The sequence below is a fragment of the Pleurodeles waltl genome, chromosome 3_1 (assembly GCF_031143425.1).
Source record: "Pleurodeles waltl isolate 20211129_DDA chromosome 3_1, aPleWal1.hap1.20221129, whole genome shotgun sequence".
Taxonomy (NCBI): domain Eukaryota; kingdom Metazoa; phylum Chordata; class Amphibia; order Caudata; family Salamandridae; genus Pleurodeles; species Pleurodeles waltl.
The window spans coordinates 1,923,765,382-1,923,786,926 of NC_090440.1; the positions used below are offsets into that span (position 1 = coordinate 1,923,765,382).

Sequence of the window (21,545 nt, forward strand, 5' to 3'; positions counted from 1 at the left end):
ATAATCTGCTGGCAAGGTCACAGACAGAGGTACTGCGCTACTATGCAACATAAAACTATACATTAACCGGAGTAATAACGCTGGAGGTGGATATAACCAGGTTTGGAAGGGCAGCAAATGGTGGCAGTAAATTGCAAGCTAACACTGTGATGAGAAGCGCTGCAGGGCAGAGATCAACCAGGTGCCAAAAGCACAAAAGGAAGCTTAAAAAAAAGCAGTTCAGATACAAGAAACCGTCATCTGCTTACCAGACCGGATTGAAGAGAGTCATCATACTACAGCACTGGGAAAGGAGACCAAGGAGAAGTGCCCAGGGTTGTGCTTACAGAGCTGCCAATACCTGAAGCAGCACATCACCAAAGCTACTGAGTGGGTATCAGAAAAACTCCACAGGTCTTCATAGACTACAAGGCTGAAAACAGCGATTGGAACAGTGAAAGCCTGTTTTTACAATGGAGACCAAGAAGGAAGTAATGGTTCCTGCAATCATCAAAGATGACCCAGAGGCCAGCACATTGCACGGCCATAGAGATGGTAGAGATTAAACAGATCCTTGTCAACAGCAGATAGTATCGGAGAGTACTCCATTCTCAGTGTCAGACAATCCTGTTAACAGTTATAATGCTACTGCCTTCCTGAAACCACCACCACCATTAATTACCGCCAAAGAACTAAATATTGGTGATAGATGGACTGCTTGGATAGAGACATTTGATGATTTCATTGATGCGCTAGAAGAAACCAATAACAAGAAGATTAGCAAATACCTTAAGAATCTTGCTGGTGATGGTGTAAAAGAAATCATAAAGAAAATGCAGCGATCTGACAAAGTTACATACCATCAAATAAAGGAAGCCTTAAATCTAAAATTCAATCAAACGTCAAATATAGATTACAAAAAGTACATCTTCAGTCAAGAACGACAGAGAGTTGGTGAAACCACAGAAGAATTTGTTGAGAGACTGGATACACTCATTAAACACTGAAAGTTCAATGAATTTAATTATGATGAAGCTATACATCTCAGAGTTATTGATGGATGCCTGTCAGATTCATTCAGATGACCAATCCTGAGAGAAACTCTAAGCCCGGAGCGAGTTCTCATGGCGAGTTCTCATGGCAGTCCGAGCTGAAGGGAATGCCGATCGACGAGCTGCTGACATGGAGACCGGAGGTGCCCAAAGTCATGAACATGAAAAGTAAGTAAAAGCACAAGGCTGAAGGATACAAAGTGATGTCACCACATAAAAAGAAGTTGTGTTTCAGGTGTGGATTTCTGTTTCCACATGAAGGTAAATGTCCCGCTATTGGACAGATATGTGAAGGCTGTGGAAAGAAGAACCATTATGTAATGGTTTGCAAGTCAAAGAAAAAAGTAAGTGTGTCACAGCGAGAAGATAAAATGGCCACCTGAACGTTCCGGAAAGCCATGCTCAATGCACATCCACAAGGCCAAGCAACTGCATCAGTTAAAACAAATAGACACCAAATGAAGTCTATCATCGTTTAAATCATCATTAAAGAGTTCTTCAGTATCAATATCAAGTGAAAGTGAAGAAGATGATTGTGCAATGTTGATGTTTACCTCAGAAAAATATACTCATGTTAGACGGGCAGCATGTGAAAAAAATACCAATAAAAGAAAAGTTGACATGAAAAAGCACCAAAGTCATTCAAAAATTGTCAGAAGATTACACTGAAAATAAACAGTTGTTCAATGCCTTTCATTATCGACAGTGGTGCTTCATTAAACATTATCTCTGAGGATAAATACAAGGAACTTTCTTTAGTTCCACAACTGACGCCATCAAAAAACTAAAGTTTATATATGGGCTGCATCTGTGCCATTTAAAAGTCAAGGTTCATTTGTAGCGACAATGAAACACAAGAAGACAAAAGTGCATTCATGTGCTTCGAGGTACAGCATCAAGTGACTATTTACTCAGTTTCAGCACATCTGTTGATATGGGACTGATCTCAGTGAACTAATATGAATGCTGATCATGAAATAGTAAGTCAGTTCCTTTGGTTATTTCATGGGCTGGGAAAACTTAAGACTTTTAAAGTATGATTGCATATAAATGAGGACGTCCATCCTGTTGCTCAAACACTGAGGTGAATTGCATTTCTTTTACAAGAAATTTTGAAAAGGAACTTGATTCATTACTTAAGCATGATATAGCTGAGTGTTTTACTGGTCCCGCGCCATGGGTTTCTCCCATAGTGGTAGTTCTCAAAAAGGACAGGAAAGGAGCTGTACATATCTGTGTGCATATGCAACAAGTGAACAAGGCAATTGAAAGAGAACAACATCCAGGTCCACACATTGATGACATGACAACACAATTGAATGGTGAAAAGGTCTTCTTTTCCCTTGTTTTTATAAAGGATATCATCAGTTTGAACTCAAGGAGAATTGCAAGTACATTACGCAATCATGCACTGTCCAGGGAAGGATCAAATCCCTGCTAACTACTTCTCCAGTGGTCCTATACAGTGTTATGGTACCCCTTCCAAGACGGCTGAAGACTACATAAATTTCATTGTGAAATCAAACACACCAGCAGCCATTTCCTTAGAGGAAATTGTCCCTGTCAAGAGTCAAGATAGTGACATGTTAAGACAGAAAGACATTATTACACATCAGTTTTGGAACCAGCACAATCAACCCCTTGCCAATGACAGTGAATACCAGAAGTTTACAAATGTCAAAGATGAAATGTCAATAACACTAGAAGGCATTATCCTGAGAGGTCAAGAATTGCTATTGCAGAAGGTCTGCATCAACAAATAATCAAAGCGATCCATGAAGGATATTGTGGGAATATTGCCACAAAAAAAGCTCTTCAAGATAGAGTCTGGTTTCCTCATCTCAAAGAAAGAGTTGAAGTCCTGTCATCTATGCAACTGCCTATAATCAAAACCCACTCAACACACCTTAAGTATGTCAGAGTTGCCAAAGCATAGATGGGAAAGAATTGCTGTTGGCTTTTTCGGTCCTCTTGATAATGGACATATTTTGATGGTGACTGTTGAAGAAAACTCTAATTTTCCCTTGATAGAAGCTCTCTGGTCTATCATTCAAGAGAGAGCCATTGAGAGATTAGCTGTCATCTTTGCGACATGGGGTGTTCCTGCAATCTTAAAATATGGCAGTGGTCTACCTTTCAACAGTTGAGAATTCAAAGATGTTCTCAGTCATCTTAATGTAAAGCATCAGAAAAGCACAAATCTTTGGTCCCAAGCCAATGGCCTTGTAGAACGTTTAATGAGTACTTTGAAGAATGCTGTTCAGCTTGCTATAGTTAAAAGCTCGACCTTAAAACTGTCCTTAAATCTACCCTATGAGCTTACCGTTCAACCCCTCACTTGGACACAGGTGAAATCCCTGCAACTTGATGTTCAGGAGAGCTATGATGACCATGTTATCTCAGTGGACAAACAAAAGATCACATACTGAAGAAGAAACATGTATTAATGACTTGGATTGTAAGAGTAAGATGAAGGCTTGTGCTGGGGTCCAGAGCTCGCCCCCCACATCCGCAGCACCAACCTGCTGTCTCCTGCCTCTGACCCCGCCCACGCTGCTGCTAGCGTGTTCGAGGCCCTCCTCCACCCGCAGGCATCCTCCTGCGCCTCATCCCTGGTGTCTAGTGGGCTCTAGTAAGCTTCACTTGACCCGTGTGCCGCTTTCCGCCGTCCAGTAAGTGTTTTTCTATTTTTTCAGCGCCTTGCCTCCTTGCGCTTCTGCCCCCGTCGTGCCCCTTCTGATTGTGCCACTTTTCACCGTCTTGTAAGTGCTTTCTATTGTTTTTTTCAAGCGCCTTGCTTCCTGCGCATCTGCCCCCGTTGTGCCCCTCTGATTGCTGTACCCCGACTGTATTTTGTGCCATTAGTGTATTTTTGTGACTGTTTTTTCAATTTGTGCCCGACTTGTTTCTGCCTTGTTTTTCTTGTTTTCGCCCCTTGTGCGCTCCCACTTGCAGTCCTCTCCCTGCCGCTGCCTCCCTGGGGCCCCGCCCCCCTCGCGCCCCCATTCGCCGCTCCCTCCCGCCTCCCGCCTCCCAGCTGCTCCTCCCTCCCCCCTCCCTTCTTAATGGCTGGCGCTGCGCGTCGCGAGTGAGCGACCTCTGACCTGTTTTTGGTCCAGAGCTCGCCCCCCACGTCCGCAGCACCAACCTGCTGTCTCCTGCCTCTGACCCCCGCCCACGCTGCTGCTAGCGTGTTCGAGGCCCTCCTCCACCCGCAGGCATCCTCCTGCGCCTCATCCCTGGTGTCTAGTGGGCTCTAGTAAGCTTCACTTGACCCGTGTGCCGCTTTCCGCCGTCCAGTAAGTGTTTTTCTATTTTTTCAGCGCCTTGCCTCCTTGCGCTTCTGCCCCCGTCGTGCCCCTTCTGATTGTGCCACTTTTCGCCGTCTTGTAAGTGCTTTCTATTGTTTTTTTCAAGCGCCTTGCTTCCTGCGCATCTGCCCCCGTTGTGCCCCTCTGATTGCTGTACCCCGACTGTATTTTGTGCCATTAGTGTATTTTTGTGACTGTTTTTTCAATTTGTGCCCGACTTGTTTCTGCCTTGTTTTTCTTGTTTTCGCCCCTTGTGCGCTCCCCCTTGCAGTCCTCTCCCTGCTGCTGCCTCCCTGCGGCCCCGCCCCCCTCGCGCCCCCATTCGCCGCTCCCTCCCGCCTCCCAGCTGCTCCTCCCTCCCCCCTCCCTTCTTAATGGCTGGCGCTGCGCGTCGCGAGTGAGCGACCTCTGACCTGTTTTTTGTCCAGAGCTCGCCCCCCACGTCCGCAGCACCAACCTGCTGTCTCCTGCCTCTGACCCCCGCCCACGCTGCTGCTAGCGTGTTCGAGGCCCTCCTCCACCCGCAGGCATCCTCCTGCGCCTCATCCCTGGTGTCTAGTGGGCTCTAGTAAGCTTCACTTGACCCGTGTGCTGCTTTCCGCCGTCCAGTAAGTGTTTTTCTTTTTTTTCAGCGCCTTGCCTCCTTGCGCTTCTGCCCCCGTCGTGCCCCTTCTGATTGTGCCACTTTTCGCCGTCTTGTAAGTGCTTTCTATTGTTTTTTTCAAGCGCCTTGCTTCCTGCGCATCTGCCCCCGTTATGCCCCTCTGATTGCTGTACCCCGACTGTATTTTGTGCCATTAGTGTATTTTTGTGACTGTTTTTTCAATTTGTGCCCGACTTGTTTCTGCCTTGTTTTTCTTGTTTTCGCCCCTTGTGCGCTCCCCCTTGCAGTCCTCTCCCTGCCGCTGCCTCCCTGCGGCCCCGCCCCCCTTGCGCCCCCATTCGCCACTCCCTCCCGCTCCCGCCTCCCAGCTGCTCCTCCCTCCCCCCTTCCTTCTTAATGGCTGGTGCTGCGCGTCCGCGCTGCTGGCGCGCCAGAGGCAAGCCCGTCTGCGCCCGTCCGCGCCTGGACCGCGCCCAGCCCCACACCCCCTGTCACTCACGCCCCCGCGCCCCATGCCTTCGCTACTCGGCCAGCGAACTCCTCGCCCTCAACCCTGGCCCCTCCTCAGAGTGCTTCCTGGCCACCCCGAAGCACACCAAAGGACCTTTTTCCTGCCGCACCTGCAACTTCACCTGCAACAAAACAACGAAACCAGCAACAACCAACACAAACCACCTGCACTGCATCCACCTCAACACACGCTCCGCACGAAAGCACGCCATCGAACTCTGGGACCTGCTCGACACCTCCGCCCCAGACGTAGCCTTCCTGACCGAAACCTGGTGGAACGACTCCTCGGCCCCTGACATCGCCATCGCCATCCCTGACGGCTACAAGATCACCAGAAGAGATCGCACCAACGGAATCGGCGGAGGAATAGCCATCGCCCACAAATCTACCCTTAAGATCCACACCCAAACGGACGACACCCTCAAGACAGCCGAACACCTCCACTTCCAGATTCACACAGACCCCAACACTACCCTCAGAGGAACCCTCATATACCGCCCTCCAGGACTTAGAGCCCTCTTCAGCGACGCGCCCAGCCCCACACCCCCTGTCACTCACGCCCCCGCGCCCCATGCCTTCGCTACTCGGCCAGCGAACTCCTCGCCCTCAACCCTGGCCCCTCCTCAGAGTGCTTCCTGGCCACCCCGAAGCACACCAAAGGACCTTTTTCCTGCCGCACCTGCAACTTCACCTGCAACAAAACAACGAAACCAGCAACAACCAACACAAACCACCTGCACTGCATCCACCTCAACACACGCTCCGCACGAAAGCACGCCATCGAACTCTGGGACCTGCTCGACACCTCCGCCCCAGACGTAGCCTTCGCACCCTCAAGACAGCCGAACACCTCCACTTCCAGATTCACACAGACCCCAACACTACCCTCAGAGGAACCCTCATATACCGCCCTCCAGGACTTAGAGCCCTCTTCAGCGACGCTGTCTCCGACCTCGCAAGCACCCACGCCCTCGCCTCATCAGACTACATCCTCCTGGGAGACCTAAACTTCCACCTGGAGAACAAGAATGACGTCAATACAACATCGCTGACCACCAACCTCGGACTCCGTCAGCTGGTCAACACTCCCACCCACATCGCCGGCCACACCCTTGACCCACTCTTCACTTCAAGCAACCACATCTCGTTCAGCCACACCTCCGAACTCCACTGGACCGACCATCACTGCGTCCATTTCTCCTTCAAGAAAAACACCGAACACCACCGCACTCCTCTACCGCCGCACCACCGCTGGGGAAAAGTCACCGAAGATCAACTTACCAACATCCTCGCCAAAAACCCACCACCCGACCCCACCGACCCGGACTCCGCCGCCATCAACCTCCAACAATGGATCCTCGACTGCGCCAACATCCTAGCCCCGCTCAAGAAACCCACCGCCAACCAAGAAAAGAAAAAACCAGCCTGGTTCACAGACGAACTAACCACCTCCAAACGCACCTGCCAGAAACTCAAGAAAAAATTTATCCTCGAGCGCACACCCGAGAACCTCGCTACCCTCAAGGAAGCCAACCGTGAACACCACCAACGGATCCGACTCGCGAAGCGCTCCCACTTCACAGAACGCCTCAACAACAACGCTCACGACTGCAAGGAACTCTTCGGCATCGTGAAGGAACTCGCCAACCCCAACGCCATTGTCAACGACATCCCTCCATCCCAGAAACTCTGCGACGATCTCTCCACCTTCTTCTACCAGAAAATTGCAGCCATCCACGACAGCTTCAACACCTCACCTCCGCCAGACCCCACCCCCAACAACTCCTCCCACGCCGACCACATCACCACATGGACCCAAGTAGACGACGCCGAAACCCTAAAGACCATGAACTCCATCCACTCAGGATCTCCCTCTGACCCCTGCCCACATCACGTGTTCAACAAAGCCGACGTCACCATCGCCCCCGCACTCCGAAAGATCATCAACCTCTCCTTCAACACCGCTACCTTCCCGGACAGCTGGAAGCACGCAGAAATCCAACCCCTCCTCAAGAAACCTAAGGCTGACCTCAACGATCTCAAAAACTTCCGACCGATCTCCCTCCTCCCTTTCCCAGCGAAAGTCATCGAGAAGATCGTCAACGCACAGCTCGCCCACTACCTAGAAGACAACTCCATCCTTGACCCCTCCCAATCTGGCTTCAGACGAAACCACAGCACAGATACTGCACTCCTCGCCGCCACAGATGACATCAGACTACAAATGGACAACGGCGAAACCTTAGCCCTGATCCTCCTAGACCTATCAGCCGCCTTCGATACAGTCTGCCACCGCACCCTACTAACCCGCTTACACGAAGCCGGCATTCCAAGAAAAGGCCCTCAAATGGATCTCCTCCTTTCTCTCTGGCAGAACCCAGAGGGTCCGACTCTCACCTTTCCGCTCCAATGCCACCAACCTCATCTGCGGCGTACCCCAAGGCTCCTCACTAAGCCCAACGCTGTTCAACGTCTACATGGCCCCCCTCGCACAACTGGCCCGCCAGCACAACCTCAGCATCCTCACCTACGCCGACGACACCCAACTCGTCCTCTCCCTGACCAAAGATCCTCTCACCGCCAAAGCCAACCTCCACGAGGGACTGAAATCCATCGCCGAGTGGATGAACAACAGCCGCCTGAAACTCAACTCCGACAAGACGGAAGTCCTCATCCTCGGGCGCACCCCCTCGGCCTGGAACGACTCGTGGTGGCCCATCGCCCTGGGCCCCCCACCCACCCCAGCCAGCCACGCACGAAATCTCGGCTTCATCCTCGACTCCACCCTCACCATGTCCAAACAGGTCAACGCAGTCTCATCCTCCTGTTTTAACACCCTCCGAATGCTCCGCAGGATCTTCAAGTGGATTCCAACAGGAACCAGAAAGACAGTGACCCAAGCCCTCGTCAGTAGCAGACTCGACTACGGCAACGCTCTCTACACAGGCATCCCAACAAAAGACATCAAACGACTCCAACGCATCCAGAACGCATCCGCCCGCCTGATCCTCGACATACCCCGCCGATGTCACATCTCCACTCACCTGAAGGACCTCCACTGGCTCCCCGTGGACAAGAGGATCACCTTTAAACTCCTCACCCACGCACACAAGGCTCTACACGACACCGGACCCGCCTACCTGAACACCAAACTCAACTTCTACGTTCCCTCACGTCAACTACGCTCTGCCAACCTCGCCCTCGCCATCGTCCCCCGAATCCAGCGCAAGACCTCTGGCGGCAGATCCTTCTCCTACCTCGCCGCCAAAACCTGGAACTCACTCCCGACTTCACTGCGCCAGACCCAGGACCTCCTCACCTTCAGGACACTCCTCAAGACATGACTCTTCGAACGATAGCACCCCCCCCATCCCCCCAGCGCCTCGAAACCCTAACGGGTACATAGCGCGCTTTATAAATTATTGATTGATTGATTGATTGATTGAACATGCAAAAGACATTGCTTTCACTAGTGAAGATCAAGTGCTTGTTTGCCAGATGCTCCATTCAATGCTGAGCCATTCCGTGTCTTCACCAGCAAGGGGCACATGGCGACTGCCAAATGTACTGGCAAATCCATTACGCGAGATTTCTCCCATTTCTGATGTTTAGCTCACCACTCATCAGATGTTGATCTCAAGGTAGAGACTGGTTCTGAAATGACAAGTGAATAACCCCTGACTGCTGTTGCTCTTGCATCACCTCAACAGCGCGGATCATGGATACGTTGATTGCTGGGTCACAGTTTCTAAAGACAAGATCGGGATGTGTAATCTGAGCACCAAGAAGGCTCATTGAAGAACTATAATTATAAACATGTTTGAATTTTTTTAATTTTTTTTTATTTAACAGAAGGGAAGATGTAGGGTTGTGTGAGTTATGAATGATGGAACCCTTTTGTCTTCTGATGAACTCTGTAGATCTGTGATGTAAGTGTTAGAGCGTAATGAAGTTAAAGAGGGTTTAGAATGTTGAGTTTTCAGTTACCCGCAGATGAATAAAGACGTGTAAAGCATTGCTCTGTATGGTGCGTAGTCATTGGCGGGTACCCAGGCTGGGGAAGACACTAAAGCTACCTCCTGCCATATTTAGAAGTACCTACCTGACAGAGATCTCTGTACCTTCAGAGGAAATGCCACTGAGGCAGCTTCTCTGAAAGCACTGAATGTTTGCAGAGTGGCCTCCATGTTTCATGCGCCCACCTAGTAAGCTTTTTTGTTTTACAAACAAACTCTGAATTGATAGTTTGTTTCTGTAAAATAAAAACTGTGGGGGTCATAATAGTTTTTTTTTGCTTTTCAACTGCTGGGCTTTTGCTGGCAGTCCAGAAGAGAGGAAATGGTATATCGGAACATCCTCAATAGATAGGGCGGTCAGTCTCCGTTCTTTCTAGTGATAATGAGGAAACATTCATTAAGTTAGAATTAACATAAATTCTATTCCTAGAACAACCATGTTAGTCGCATGCATGTACACAGGTATGGGCTATTTGGGAAATCCCATACACACATGTTGCCTGTAGGGCTACCCAAATGTAACAGTATGGTGGTCTGTGCACTCAGAGATACCTGCAGGACACTGAAAGTGGGAAAATGAGTTGAGAAAATAATCGCCCCATAATATTTACATTGGACCCTACCTTAAAGATGTAGGTTTTCCCCTCGCAGTTGATCCGAGTGAAGGCTGCATCAATGGGGCCTGGGATTCCCCAAACATCCTGGATCAGCTTAGGGTACCCATCTCTCGCCTTCTTTTCATCGAGCTCATAGAAGTACTTCCCTACGAAGCAAAAACAAGGATACGTCAGGGAACAGAAAGAACTGCACAACACTGAGGTCTTGCGACTAGCATCAGGAAAGACAGAAGGGCTTGGCCCAAAGGGACCATGAACAGAGGGATATGGAATCCAAACTCTGAAGCAGACCAGAAACATAAAGGCTATTCAGTACAAGGCATCAGGTGACTAAAAGCAGAAAAGACTGGAGGGACCATTATATGTCAGAAGCGAGAGGGGCAGCAGAACATGGGACCCTGGTAATCTAACACCAGAAAGGCAGCAGGACATGGTCTTTGTGTGTTCCAAAGTTGGAAGGACAGCAAGAACCATTCTTTCTGTGACCTGGGCAGGAGGAAGAGTAGAAAAGGAACTCCATTTTATTTTGAAAACCGGGGGAGCAGCAAAACATGGGCTCTGTGTGACCTAGAGCAGGGAGTAAAGCAGGTATGTTACCAGGCACATGAAATTGAGTAGGGCATGGGGCTAAAAGCAGGAAGAACAGAGGGACACTGGTGCACAGTGACGAGGTGCAAGAAGAACAGAAGTATATGGTTTACATGTGGCCAGAAGCAGCAGCAGGACATGGGCTGTACATGTTCAGGAATATGAAGGACAAGGGGATATGAGCTGCATTAGAGCAGAAGCTAGAATGTCTCTAGGTAATGAACTTCAGGCAACCGGAACTGGCAGGACAGCAGGATATGGGAGTGCACCTTGTTGTATTTTCCATTTCCTGTAGACAATGTACAATATTTATTGGGCATCTGGTGAGCCCCATCTTCCTTCAAGGGACCCATTAGAGGTGCTCCTTGGATGATGGGAGATCCATCTAAGTGTCATCATTATTACTTCACCTATGACAGATTCAACATTGCTGGAGACAAACCATAGACATGTGGTGCTACCTTAGTCATCCATTAAGAGTGAAACGTATAAGTGTTTTTGTAATATTTAACACCCAGCACCAGTAGTTATCAATGTGGGCAAGAATCCAGAAATGTTATGATTTTTTTCTGGATTTCTAATCACACATTTTGGGAAAACCTGTTTCCTTTGATCCGATGGGGCTACCGGAAATTTATAATGCTAAAGTCTATACCTCTAAAGGCGTAGATGGAGCCATTCTTGAGGTCAGTGAATGCGTCAAAGGGCTTCCCACTGCACAAGTCTTCCTCTTCCTGTTCAGGGCTGAGTTCTATCTCAGGTGCAGGTGACTCAGACTCCGAAACACCAGACTCTGTGGGTCCCACGGTAGGGGGAGGCTTTGTGATCACAACTGTTGTCTCTGTGGCCTCCTGTAGTGGGACTTCTGCCTCCACAAGGTCTATCTGCACAGGATCAATCATCACTGTGCCCGCCTCCTCGAGGTATGTTGTCACGGTCTCTGTCTCAACAGGGTCTATCTCCGTAGGGTCTATTTCCACAGGGTCTTTCTCCAAAAGGTCTGCCACTGTGTGTTCTGAACCTGCAGGTTCTGTGGCAAATAGTGGAGACCCTGTGGCTTCGTCATAGGTTTCGTACCCATACTCATCGTCTGGCAGGGCAAAGACATCCCCACGTGTGACTGCAAACACAAAGAAAGTGAAGTTAGCAATTTGCATTGATTACATATTACAAAAGTTTGCCTAAGTCTGATAAATACTTCCCGGTGTTGTAGGCAGCACAGGAGTATGAGTGAACAAACTGCTTTTGCCAGGTGCGTGCCTTTTAGTCTTTGGAATGCTTGTCACTGTTAGCTCTACACAACTCATGTACAACTGCATGTTCAAAGGGATAGTCCTGAATGATAGACCTTAGTATATGATAGTTAATTGACATTAAGGGCCAGATTTAAGTGTAAATCACAGTGCGCATCGCTGCGCCAAATTTGGCAGCGTAGCTCACTGTAATTTTCAAAACGCAGGGATGCACTGAATTTACAATAATACCGCACACCCCTGTGTTTCCCCCTGTGCCGGCTCACAATTTGCTGCTGCGCACCAACGCAACCACCCTTGCACCATAGTGCAAGGATGGCTGTGTTGAGAGGGAGATTGTTTTTTGTGCAGGAAGGGACACCTTCCTCCACAAAAGCAATATTCAATGGTGATTTTCTCCTTCTATATGTGCTGCAAAATACAGCACACATAGAAAGAGCAAAAAACGAGGAGAAATGAAAGCATTTCTCCGTGTTGTACCACTCTAACGGCATTCCTAGGGTGGCGTTAGATTTTGGAAGTGACACTCCGGTGGCACTACGGGCTTTTAAATATGTCCCTAAATGTGGGGCAGCAGCAGTGTGGATGTGTCAACAAACAGGTATGGGGAACGGTAAAGGGTGAGTTGCTGGATCTGTGTTCAAGCTGGTGCCTAGCATGAAGCAGTTAAACATGAGGTAGATAGGAGGGAGTTGAGGGGGGCATGGTTGCTGTTTTTGCTTGAGTTCACTATGTAGCATAGAAAGGGGGCCTTTTGCCCCAATGCAAACATGGTCAATGCGCCCCTCCAAGTCCCTGGCGCTACTCAACTGATGCACTAATAATGACTATGCTCTCTTGTAAGTCAAAGGGAAGAGGCCTGGCCCTCTGCAAGTGGTGGCAGACTCGGGTGCCTATTGGACTTATCAGTGAGGTAGCGCCTGCGCCTGCAGGCCAGTGACTAAATGCTTCCTTCCTGACCTACACATACTCCGGAGGGCAACACAACAGAGAACCAAAACATGTAATCACAAAGCTAAGGCTAATTCTTTGTACCCACTGCTATAACTCCTTTTGTGCCCTAGGGGTGAATTAGAGCATTTGTAACATCTCCAAAACGTTTGTTGGCTTTGTTGCAGAAAGGGCTTGATGGGTTCAGAGGCATGGGTGAGGGATGTTGGGGTGTTAAATGTATGGATACTGGATGTCAGGAGATGGGATGCGGACCTCAGAGTTGAGTCTTAGAGGTTAGTGTGGAAGGAAGTTAGATGCAGCTTTATCAGGGAGTGACGTGGAGTTCAGGTATTTTAGTTTGCTTTTGATACGACCTCGTTGATATTTCAAACAGAAATGCGTTTCATAAGGTCAGAAACCGTACTTTGCATGAAATACATACAGCCGAAAGATTGAAGGAAACATTTTTACAGAGATGCTGATTTCAGAAAGATGATCAGCTAAGTGAAGCAACAAATATGGTACATGGCCTCAATGGGCTCATTACATTTTGGACATCACATGCACCTTTGTGTGTTCTTTCTCTCTAATTTCATGACACAGCTCTTTAAAGTGCTTTTAAACTCATTAATTGTGTGGAGCCATGGAAGTCTGAAGTCAGGGACGTCTAGTACCATGGCCCGAGGAGATGTAGGGACCTGAGACTAGAGATCACATTCTGTGGTTTAGACGTGATCAGTAAGGTGCGGGAGGAACACAGATTTCTGGAATGAGTCTAGCGGGTGATGATTTCAGTACTGTAGTTTGTGGAAGTACCATGAACATCTCTGAACACTATCGTACACCGCTTGTGGAGGGCCCCGTTTTCAGCGGTCACTATGCCTTATAAGTGAAGGGAGTGCTGAGTGCGTGTCTGGACAAGTTGGAAAAGCTCTGGTTGCAAAAATAAGTGTCGTGTCTAAGGGAGGTAAAGCATGCACAATGTTGTACTATTCAGGTTTGTTACATAATAGGGAGTTAATTAGTGCCTGAGCAGTATTGTATGGAAGGGATGGTCGTATGTACATCGTCTGGTATTGTGCTGGTGAGATGGTAGTAATTAACTCTTCCTTTGGTTGAACAGGTTACACTTACATTCCTAGCCGAGGAATCAAAGGCCAGGCTGTCTGCAGGCATGTGGATAGCAATCGGAGGTGTGATGTAGTAGAGGAGAAGGGAACACAGAGTTCTAGCATCTTGCACGACTTGGGCATAAGTGGGAGGAGGGCCATCTGATGTCCAGTTATGTGAGGCAGTTATCAGTGAGTGATTGAATGCAGAAAGTGAAGTTGGTGAGAAAGAAGATTTGCGTGTTATCGGCACAGAGATGACAACAGCAATCCTCGAGCACACGTTATTGTTCAAAATCCAAATGAAATCAGAGTCCTTAGTTCCAATAATGTCACATATCCTTTCTTTATTGCTCTGCTGCCCACTGCCAACTCATATTTTGTTGTTCGGCGTCTTGGCCCACGACTTCCTCAGGGCTCAAAACTCCGAATATCTTGCTTGTTTTACTACGGGTATCACGTTCCCATCCAAGAGTAAGTCAAAACCGTCTGGTGCTATCAGCACCCAATGTAAGCGTATCAGTCTCCACCATACTCACCGCGTGTTGCTTGACACCACTTACACATGGTGCCCGTTAGAGAATTTACAGTGGAGACTGATACGATTACATTGGGTGCTGATAGCACGGTTGAGTCTATCGGCACAGAGATGGCATGAAAAACTAAAACAGGAGAGGATGTCATCAAGCTATGTGATCTACAGAGAAAATATGAGAAGACCTAAGGCAGGTCCTTTGCTCACCCGCAGGAAGAGATGTCAATTTGGAACTGCTGAAGTCTCACTCCTCTGAGAAATTAGCTAGGTAGACAGAAAAACACTGAAGAGCTGTGTCTTTGGAGACAATGGCTTGGTGGGTAAAGGGTAGTCTGGAGTGATCTACAGTGTCACATGCTGAACATTGGTGCAGAAAAAGGACAGAAGATAGGTGGCTTTGGTGAGCAGAAGAGATTAAATCTGTGATGTGGGAGAGTGCTGTTTCATTTTAATGAAGGGGACAGAAACCAGATTGGAAAGGCTTGAGAAGGTTGTTGGACCAGAGAGGTGCTCCAACGTCTTAGAAAGGCAAAGGAAGTTGTGAAACTGGATGATAGTTAAAAGGGGAGGACGTGTCAGAAATTAGATTTTTAATCAAGATAAAAAGCTAATTTGAAACACTCAAGGTACATGCCAGTTAATAGGGGGCAAAGTAAAAAAAGAAGTTAGAAAGATAAATACTTTGGGTGGAGAAGGTAATGGTTTAATAGTCTGAGGGTTGAAAGAGTTTGATGATGCATAAGATTTCAAAATACGGATTAGTTCAAAAGTGAAATAGGAAGAAAGTATGAAACAGTGTGGAGTGAGTGTGGTGGGGGTTGTTGCGAGTGAAGAATGGATGCGAAGGGCAGCAAATAGAGTGCCAATAAAGTAATCTGTGTGATCTTGGGTGCAAAACATGTTGCAGTCTGTAGCTGAGATTATGGAATGTGTGTTGGAAGGATGTTGTTGGGAACATCAGATGCTAATCATACGTGAAATATGTTAGTAATATAGGCATATTGAAGTGATGATGTTTTGGGACAGTGGAATTTTGACATTGTCAAGAGTTTGGTGTCAGGGCACTAGACGTATGGGTTGTTGGTATGATGAGTTACATGCATGGGTGCTAGATGGCAAGAGGTAAAAGCAGTTGGATGCAGAGGTCCAAGAGCAATGCGCTGGGTCATGTATAGTTGTTTGAATTCTAGGGGACAGCAAGAGACATGCATGGGGCCTATGCGTTTAGCCCACAGAAGGTAGTGGTGCTGTTTGAAATATCACAGTAACACCTAAGAAAATATAGACTGTGACCTTGCTTGAGGAGTTTACAACAGGAGCCTAGTAGGCCACAGCGTGCGTGCCTGCGTTTGTGTTTGTGTCCACGGGTCTAGGCTGCTATGGCTGTTCACGCTGTGTTTGAAGTGCTGCAGAAGAATCCTGGCTGTGTAGTTTGGTAGCGTGTGAACTCTATAATGAGGAGCCATGAAAACATACAACTATTGAAAGCTGTGTGCAAAATTTCACAGCAGAAGAATGATGTGCATAGCTCACCATAAGTGGGCTGTGTAAAGTGTAACAGCAGACACATTGCCAGCTAAGCTTCAGTATGCGACTTTCTGCTGCATTGTTGGAGGCAATGTGAGAGCAAGTGCATTACAGAACCCAGGAAAGTGAGTATTGATGCTAAGTGTGATGTCGTATCTGGAGACTGGCATATGTACCATTAAATGAATGGAGTTGGTATTGTGTGTGGTGTGCAGCAGAATCGTGGCTGGCTTGGTGCTGATGTTGAGTTTGTTGTGTCATGGTGGACGCTTTACATTGGGCCCACTTGATGCTGAAGCTGTGCGTGTGGGGCACACGAGGAACATGGTAGCCTACTACAGAAGTGAGTGCTAATGATGTGTGTGGCGTACGTCCCACTTGGTGCAAATGCAGGGTGTTTGAGGCACACAGCAGGGCCATGGCAGACAGGGCTCCTGTGGGTTTTGGTGCTGTGTGTGAGGTGCACAGTGGGACCATGGCAGCCCTATACAATAGAGGTGCTGCCTCCACAAGGGCGGAGGAGCGTTGCCCCTCCGCTGTCAGTGCAGAAAAAATGAAAAATATAATGGCAATAAAAGAAATGTATTACCATTTTACTTTCCATGCTGGCAGCAGCCGAGTCTTTGGGCGGGGCCAGAGCAAGGGGGAACAGTGCACTTCTGTATAAAGTGTGCATGTCACTTTGGCCGGCTGTCTTGCCACAGCCATCCTGACATGCGCACTTTAAACACTTCAACCCCAGCTGTCTGACAGCTGGGTGGAGAGAATGCACAGGAACCCCATGCCTGCTGGAGTGTCAAGGCAGCCCATTCTAGCCAATCCTGGCACTGCTCTCATGCTGCCTGAACAGTATGAGAGCAAAATCAAGATAGCTAGAGGGGAGTCAGATGAGGCTCTGAGAGTCTGTGTTTGAACTTCCAAGTGCCGGGAGGAAGAAAAGGAGGATCACAATTTCCCAAGATATCAATTCCTTTCAGAGGCAGTCTGCTGCTTGGGGGATAGTTGCTTAGAACACAAATGAGTTATGTTTGTAACTATAAAGTGCTTCGTCCTCCTGAGGAGTTGCTGATGCACATTTGCGGATGGTAAGCATGTGTCTTTCTGGGCATCCTTGGATGCAAGAGTGTGCATCTGTTTTGTTTCCTATGGAAGTTACAAGTCGTGTGCATATTTAATTGCATCTAGCAGCACAGAGAAGAAATATTACTTAAATGCACAAACCTGGCGTAAACATAGGTCAAACCGAAGCTGGTGGCCGGCTGTGATTGCTTGATCCCTGGAAGGGCATTTCCGCACCAGAAGAAAGCCTGTGTATGAGTGTCCTTCTTTGACTGCACAGTGCTGCACTGAGGCCCATCACTTTGCATGAGGCTTGCATTGTGTTGTGGCCACACAACGCTACCCAGGCTCTTATCCACCACCCTCATCACTGGTGACTGCTCAGGTTCATCCCCTTCCCACCAGTGTAAGGCTGCTGCCTTTATCCATTCGTTTTATCCATCCATGTATTTGACCCTTCTTTGTTCGCAGTTCATCAATTCCCCCAGACCGAGGCATTTTTCCAATCACCCCGTCCCTCACTGTGCACGACACAGGATCGTACAGTGTCACGCAACCAATGAAAGTCCATCCAATCAAACTGATGCTCAATACAGATTCATTCACTCACTGAATAAAGAGCGCCCTTTCAGTGTAACATGTAGCACTGACTAATAAATAGACGGAGGCTCAGTACAGGTGGTAAAAGTTCAGCTTCTGGCCCTTGCCTGCCTTTGCAAACTCACTTCACAGATTACCCCCATCTGCACCCCCGTACTACACTTAAACACACTCTCTTTCAAAGACACAACCTTCACAGGGCGCACACTGCACATGGTGAAAACCATCTGTGGGGTTCATTCACTAAATAAACTAAAGACTCCCCCTCCACACACACGCCTGAGCTGTACAGATTAGTTCAATCCCGCAGCCAAAGACAGTAAAACAGGGCCACCAGGCACACAAGCAGACAGACAAACCCTCCCCCACTTCCTCCACTCTTAAATAGCCCCCGTCTTAACTTTACACACTATATGGGTAGTCTTCTTCGCCCCACAATACGGCTCCAACAGAAGGCATTACTGACCTGCACAGAAAGGACACTAACTGAGACAGCTTCCAGACCATGGTGTTCAGCTCTGCACCACCCCTTAAAGTACAGAGTCAAGTAACAGGATCGGGATGTAAATCATGCAAGGCTAGAAAGTGAGCATCCACTCACACCATGGCCTGGCATGGCCTAAGGACAATTCACAACTTGTCACATTGTCGTTGTGCACACAAAAATGTAATTTACTGTACAGCTTTTTGTTTGCAGTTGCTTTAACTCATTTATGAGCATTCTTTTTCCATTGGGCCTGTGTCATATTTAATTGACTAATTATTGATTATTGTCAAAGTGTTGGACCTCTGTATAATGGGTTAATGCATCCGTTGCAGAGAGCACAATTTCTCACAGACAAGTTGTCTGCGTCCATTTGCACTAACACGTGATTGTGAATAAAATTCACAATGACGTGTTAGTGCAAATGCGAATGATGCAGCATATGCTGTTCACTCGCTCAGAAGAACCACAGAAAGTTCACGTCTGTGATGGCTGTCCTGGGATATGTTAAAGACATTGATAACTTGTATTATAAGTTTGTTACCTTGGCAGTTATGTTGGGGAAGAGAAGAGTAGCCATGGCATGGTGGAAGGATTATGGCCCAAGGTATGCCCACCGGTTAAGCGCCCTGACCACATGCTCCTCCCTCTACAAGAAGTATTGGATCTCTGTTATCGTGTACATCCAGTCCCAGAAATGTATAGCGACCAATTTGCACTACCTGGCAGGTCTCTAGCAGAATCACTAATTAGCTTTAAAGACCTGTTCCCACCTCCCATTGAAGTGGCCTACGTCACTGTAATTTGCAACGTGATGATGTGTTGTCTCCTGTGTGAATATAAAGTAACACTGTCTGTAACTGCAGAATGCAATGTAAATCAATTGCTTCTCTTTATCAGATTGTCTATACTTAATGTTGTATTGTACACCTGAGTTAGGGTTACAATCAAAATAAAAAAAATAAAAAAAAATTAGGATTTAAATGTTTAAATATTTCAAGATTACATGTTCACAACTGCCTTACAACCTTCTTGCTTTCTCAAATTTGCTTACAAATTAACCATCTGCCACTCTTTTTTTTCTTTAAAATCTTAGGTGAGAACCCCACCCACCCCACAGACGTTTTTAGTTGTCGAGCTAGCTCGCTCACAGCATAACACACATCTACAATGTTTTAGCCCCACCACGTTGAAATGTCACCAGCCGCCACTGCCTCATTGGTTGACCTAAGGTCAGCCAATGAGGGAAGGCAGCAGTCCCAACCCTCCTGGGACCTCGTGGCTGAAGGTAAGTGTGTGTGTGATGTTTTAAAATTAATGTTTGGTGCGTGTGTGCATGTTTGAATGTTATGAGTGTTGTTAATGGATGTGCGTGCATGCGTGTGTGTGTGTGAAAGAATGAGTGTGTGTGAGCTTTTAAAATGAATGTTTGGTGCATGCGTGCATGCTTGAATGTTATGAGTGTTAATGGATGGGTGTGCATGTGTGAAAGAATGCGTGTGTGTGTGTGATGTTTTAAAATGAATGTTTGGTGCATGCCTGGATGTTTGAATGTTATGAGTGTTGTTAATGGATGTGCGTGTCTCTGTGTGAAAGAGTGTGTGTGTGCTTCCCGACCGCCCCCCTCCCTCCTAAAGCTGCCAGCCTCCCGGGTGCTGTGTGTGAACTGCACAGTGGGCCCATGACAGCCCCCTACAGCAGTGAGTGTAGGCTTTGTGTGTGGCACAAGTCCACTTGGTGCTGGTGCAGTGTGTATGAGGCGCACAGCAGGACCATGAGAGGCCAGGGGTGCACAGGGAGCAGTTACCTATTTGCTTGCAGGCAGTCGCGTAGTCGGAGCAGCAGCTTTGGTAGTAGACACACAAAGGGTCGCACTGGCATTTGCGGGTGATATTGAATCCTTCTGTACAGCGACCAACACAAAGCTCTAGAATAAAAACACACGCACAAGTTTAAGAAGCACGCATGTGGGATGTATATTCTTGCTTTCAGTTACTTTTCGTAAATAAATAACTATAAAAAAGTGTTGTGAATCTAGGGTTGCCGAAAGCCAAGCCTACCAAGTCTGAATTCCACTTCCTTCATGCTTCCTTTTCCACTACTCTACACATCTTTTATCACACTCTTGTGGGTAATTTTCCAATACTGCTTTCTTCCATTGCCGCCGTTTTCTTATCTGCCTCTTCCTCCTTTTGCTTGATCTTTCTTACTCTGGTTCAAAGTATGAAGATGAAAAATACATCTCAGTCCCCAAAAATGAGTGCCTCTGCCCACCAGCTGCTACCACCTGCACAAAGGAACCACTCTCCGACTTCTGTAGTTTATACCCGTTTCCTAGCTCCTTCATGCGGGCCCAAGCCAGGGTAAAGGAGAGTTACAAAACCTTGGTGTGTCCACTGTGCCCAGGATGGCATGGGAAAATGTCATATCTTCTCTCTTGTAGAAATTCACTTCTCTTGAGTACTTATGTTATTATTCATTTATTTTTTACGTTTTTACAGTGTCAAGGACAGAGGGCTTAACATGGATAAGGCAAACAAGCATACAGAGAATGATGTTAACAAACAATATGTGGGTGCCAACATACAACACCAACAAGCAGGTCGATGAACACAAAGAAGAAATAAATGCAGTGAACATCTTACCACACAACCTAGCTGTAATGTTATAATGTGTTGGTAACAGATGATAAGACGGGGACTGGCACCTTAAGTTTTTTGTAAAGTTTTTTTAACAACACAGATGACCTACGATAGCTAGAAAAGAGTGTGATCAAGTTGTGTGAAGTACCCTATTATTGTCAACTGTGTAGTGAGTGATCTTTCATCCCTTTCTTGAAGGCATTCTTAGAGGTTGTTGTAATTGCTTTTGATCCCTAGCCCTCATTGATGTGGGAAACTGTGAGGGCTCTGGTTGCAGTATGCCTGTCACTGGAAAACGCTGACAAAATTAGGTGGTTTCGTAGATATGGGCCATTATAGATAGACTAATGGGACTTCTTGGTGGGTGCTGATACACTATACCATCTTCACTTTTGCTAGTGTCTGAAAAACAGTTGGGGTCATAACTGGTTTTGGAAATTCTTGATCGGAGTCCTGACAGGACCCATAAAACCAGTACCTTGGTCGCCAATTACTTGTTCACTGAGACTGAAAGAACCCTCAACTACACCAATACCACATTGGGAGGGACCTTATTATTTTGGTTGGTGGGTTTTTGGTTTCATGATTTTTCATGTTTTTTTTTTGCTGTTTGACTGGTGACTCAGCAGATCAAACTTCAGTTGGCTGAGTTGTCCAGTCTTGCAGCCAGAGCCACAGCTAATGAAAGAGAGTGCCACACATGCCATAGCAATGCTACTACAGTGT

General features: G+C 47.4%; 1 protein-coding gene across 1 annotated transcript in view; it reads right to left on the reverse strand.

Moving 5' to 3' along the window:
* The window catches only part of VTN (vitronectin), a 55,798-nt gene that overhangs the window by 23,128 nt on the left and 11,125 nt on the right, over nucleotides 1–21,545 (reverse strand). The window contains exons 2-4 of the mRNA XM_069226163.1: nucleotides 19,985–20,104; nucleotides 11,333–11,797; nucleotides 10,096–10,235 (exon numbers count right to left, since the gene is read on the reverse strand). Of these exons, the coding sequence (XP_069082264.1) occupies nucleotides 10,096–10,235; nucleotides 11,333–11,797; nucleotides 19,985–20,104 (725 nt within the window). The remainder of the gene's footprint in view (nucleotides 1–10,095; nucleotides 10,236–11,332; nucleotides 11,798–19,984; nucleotides 20,105–21,545) is intronic.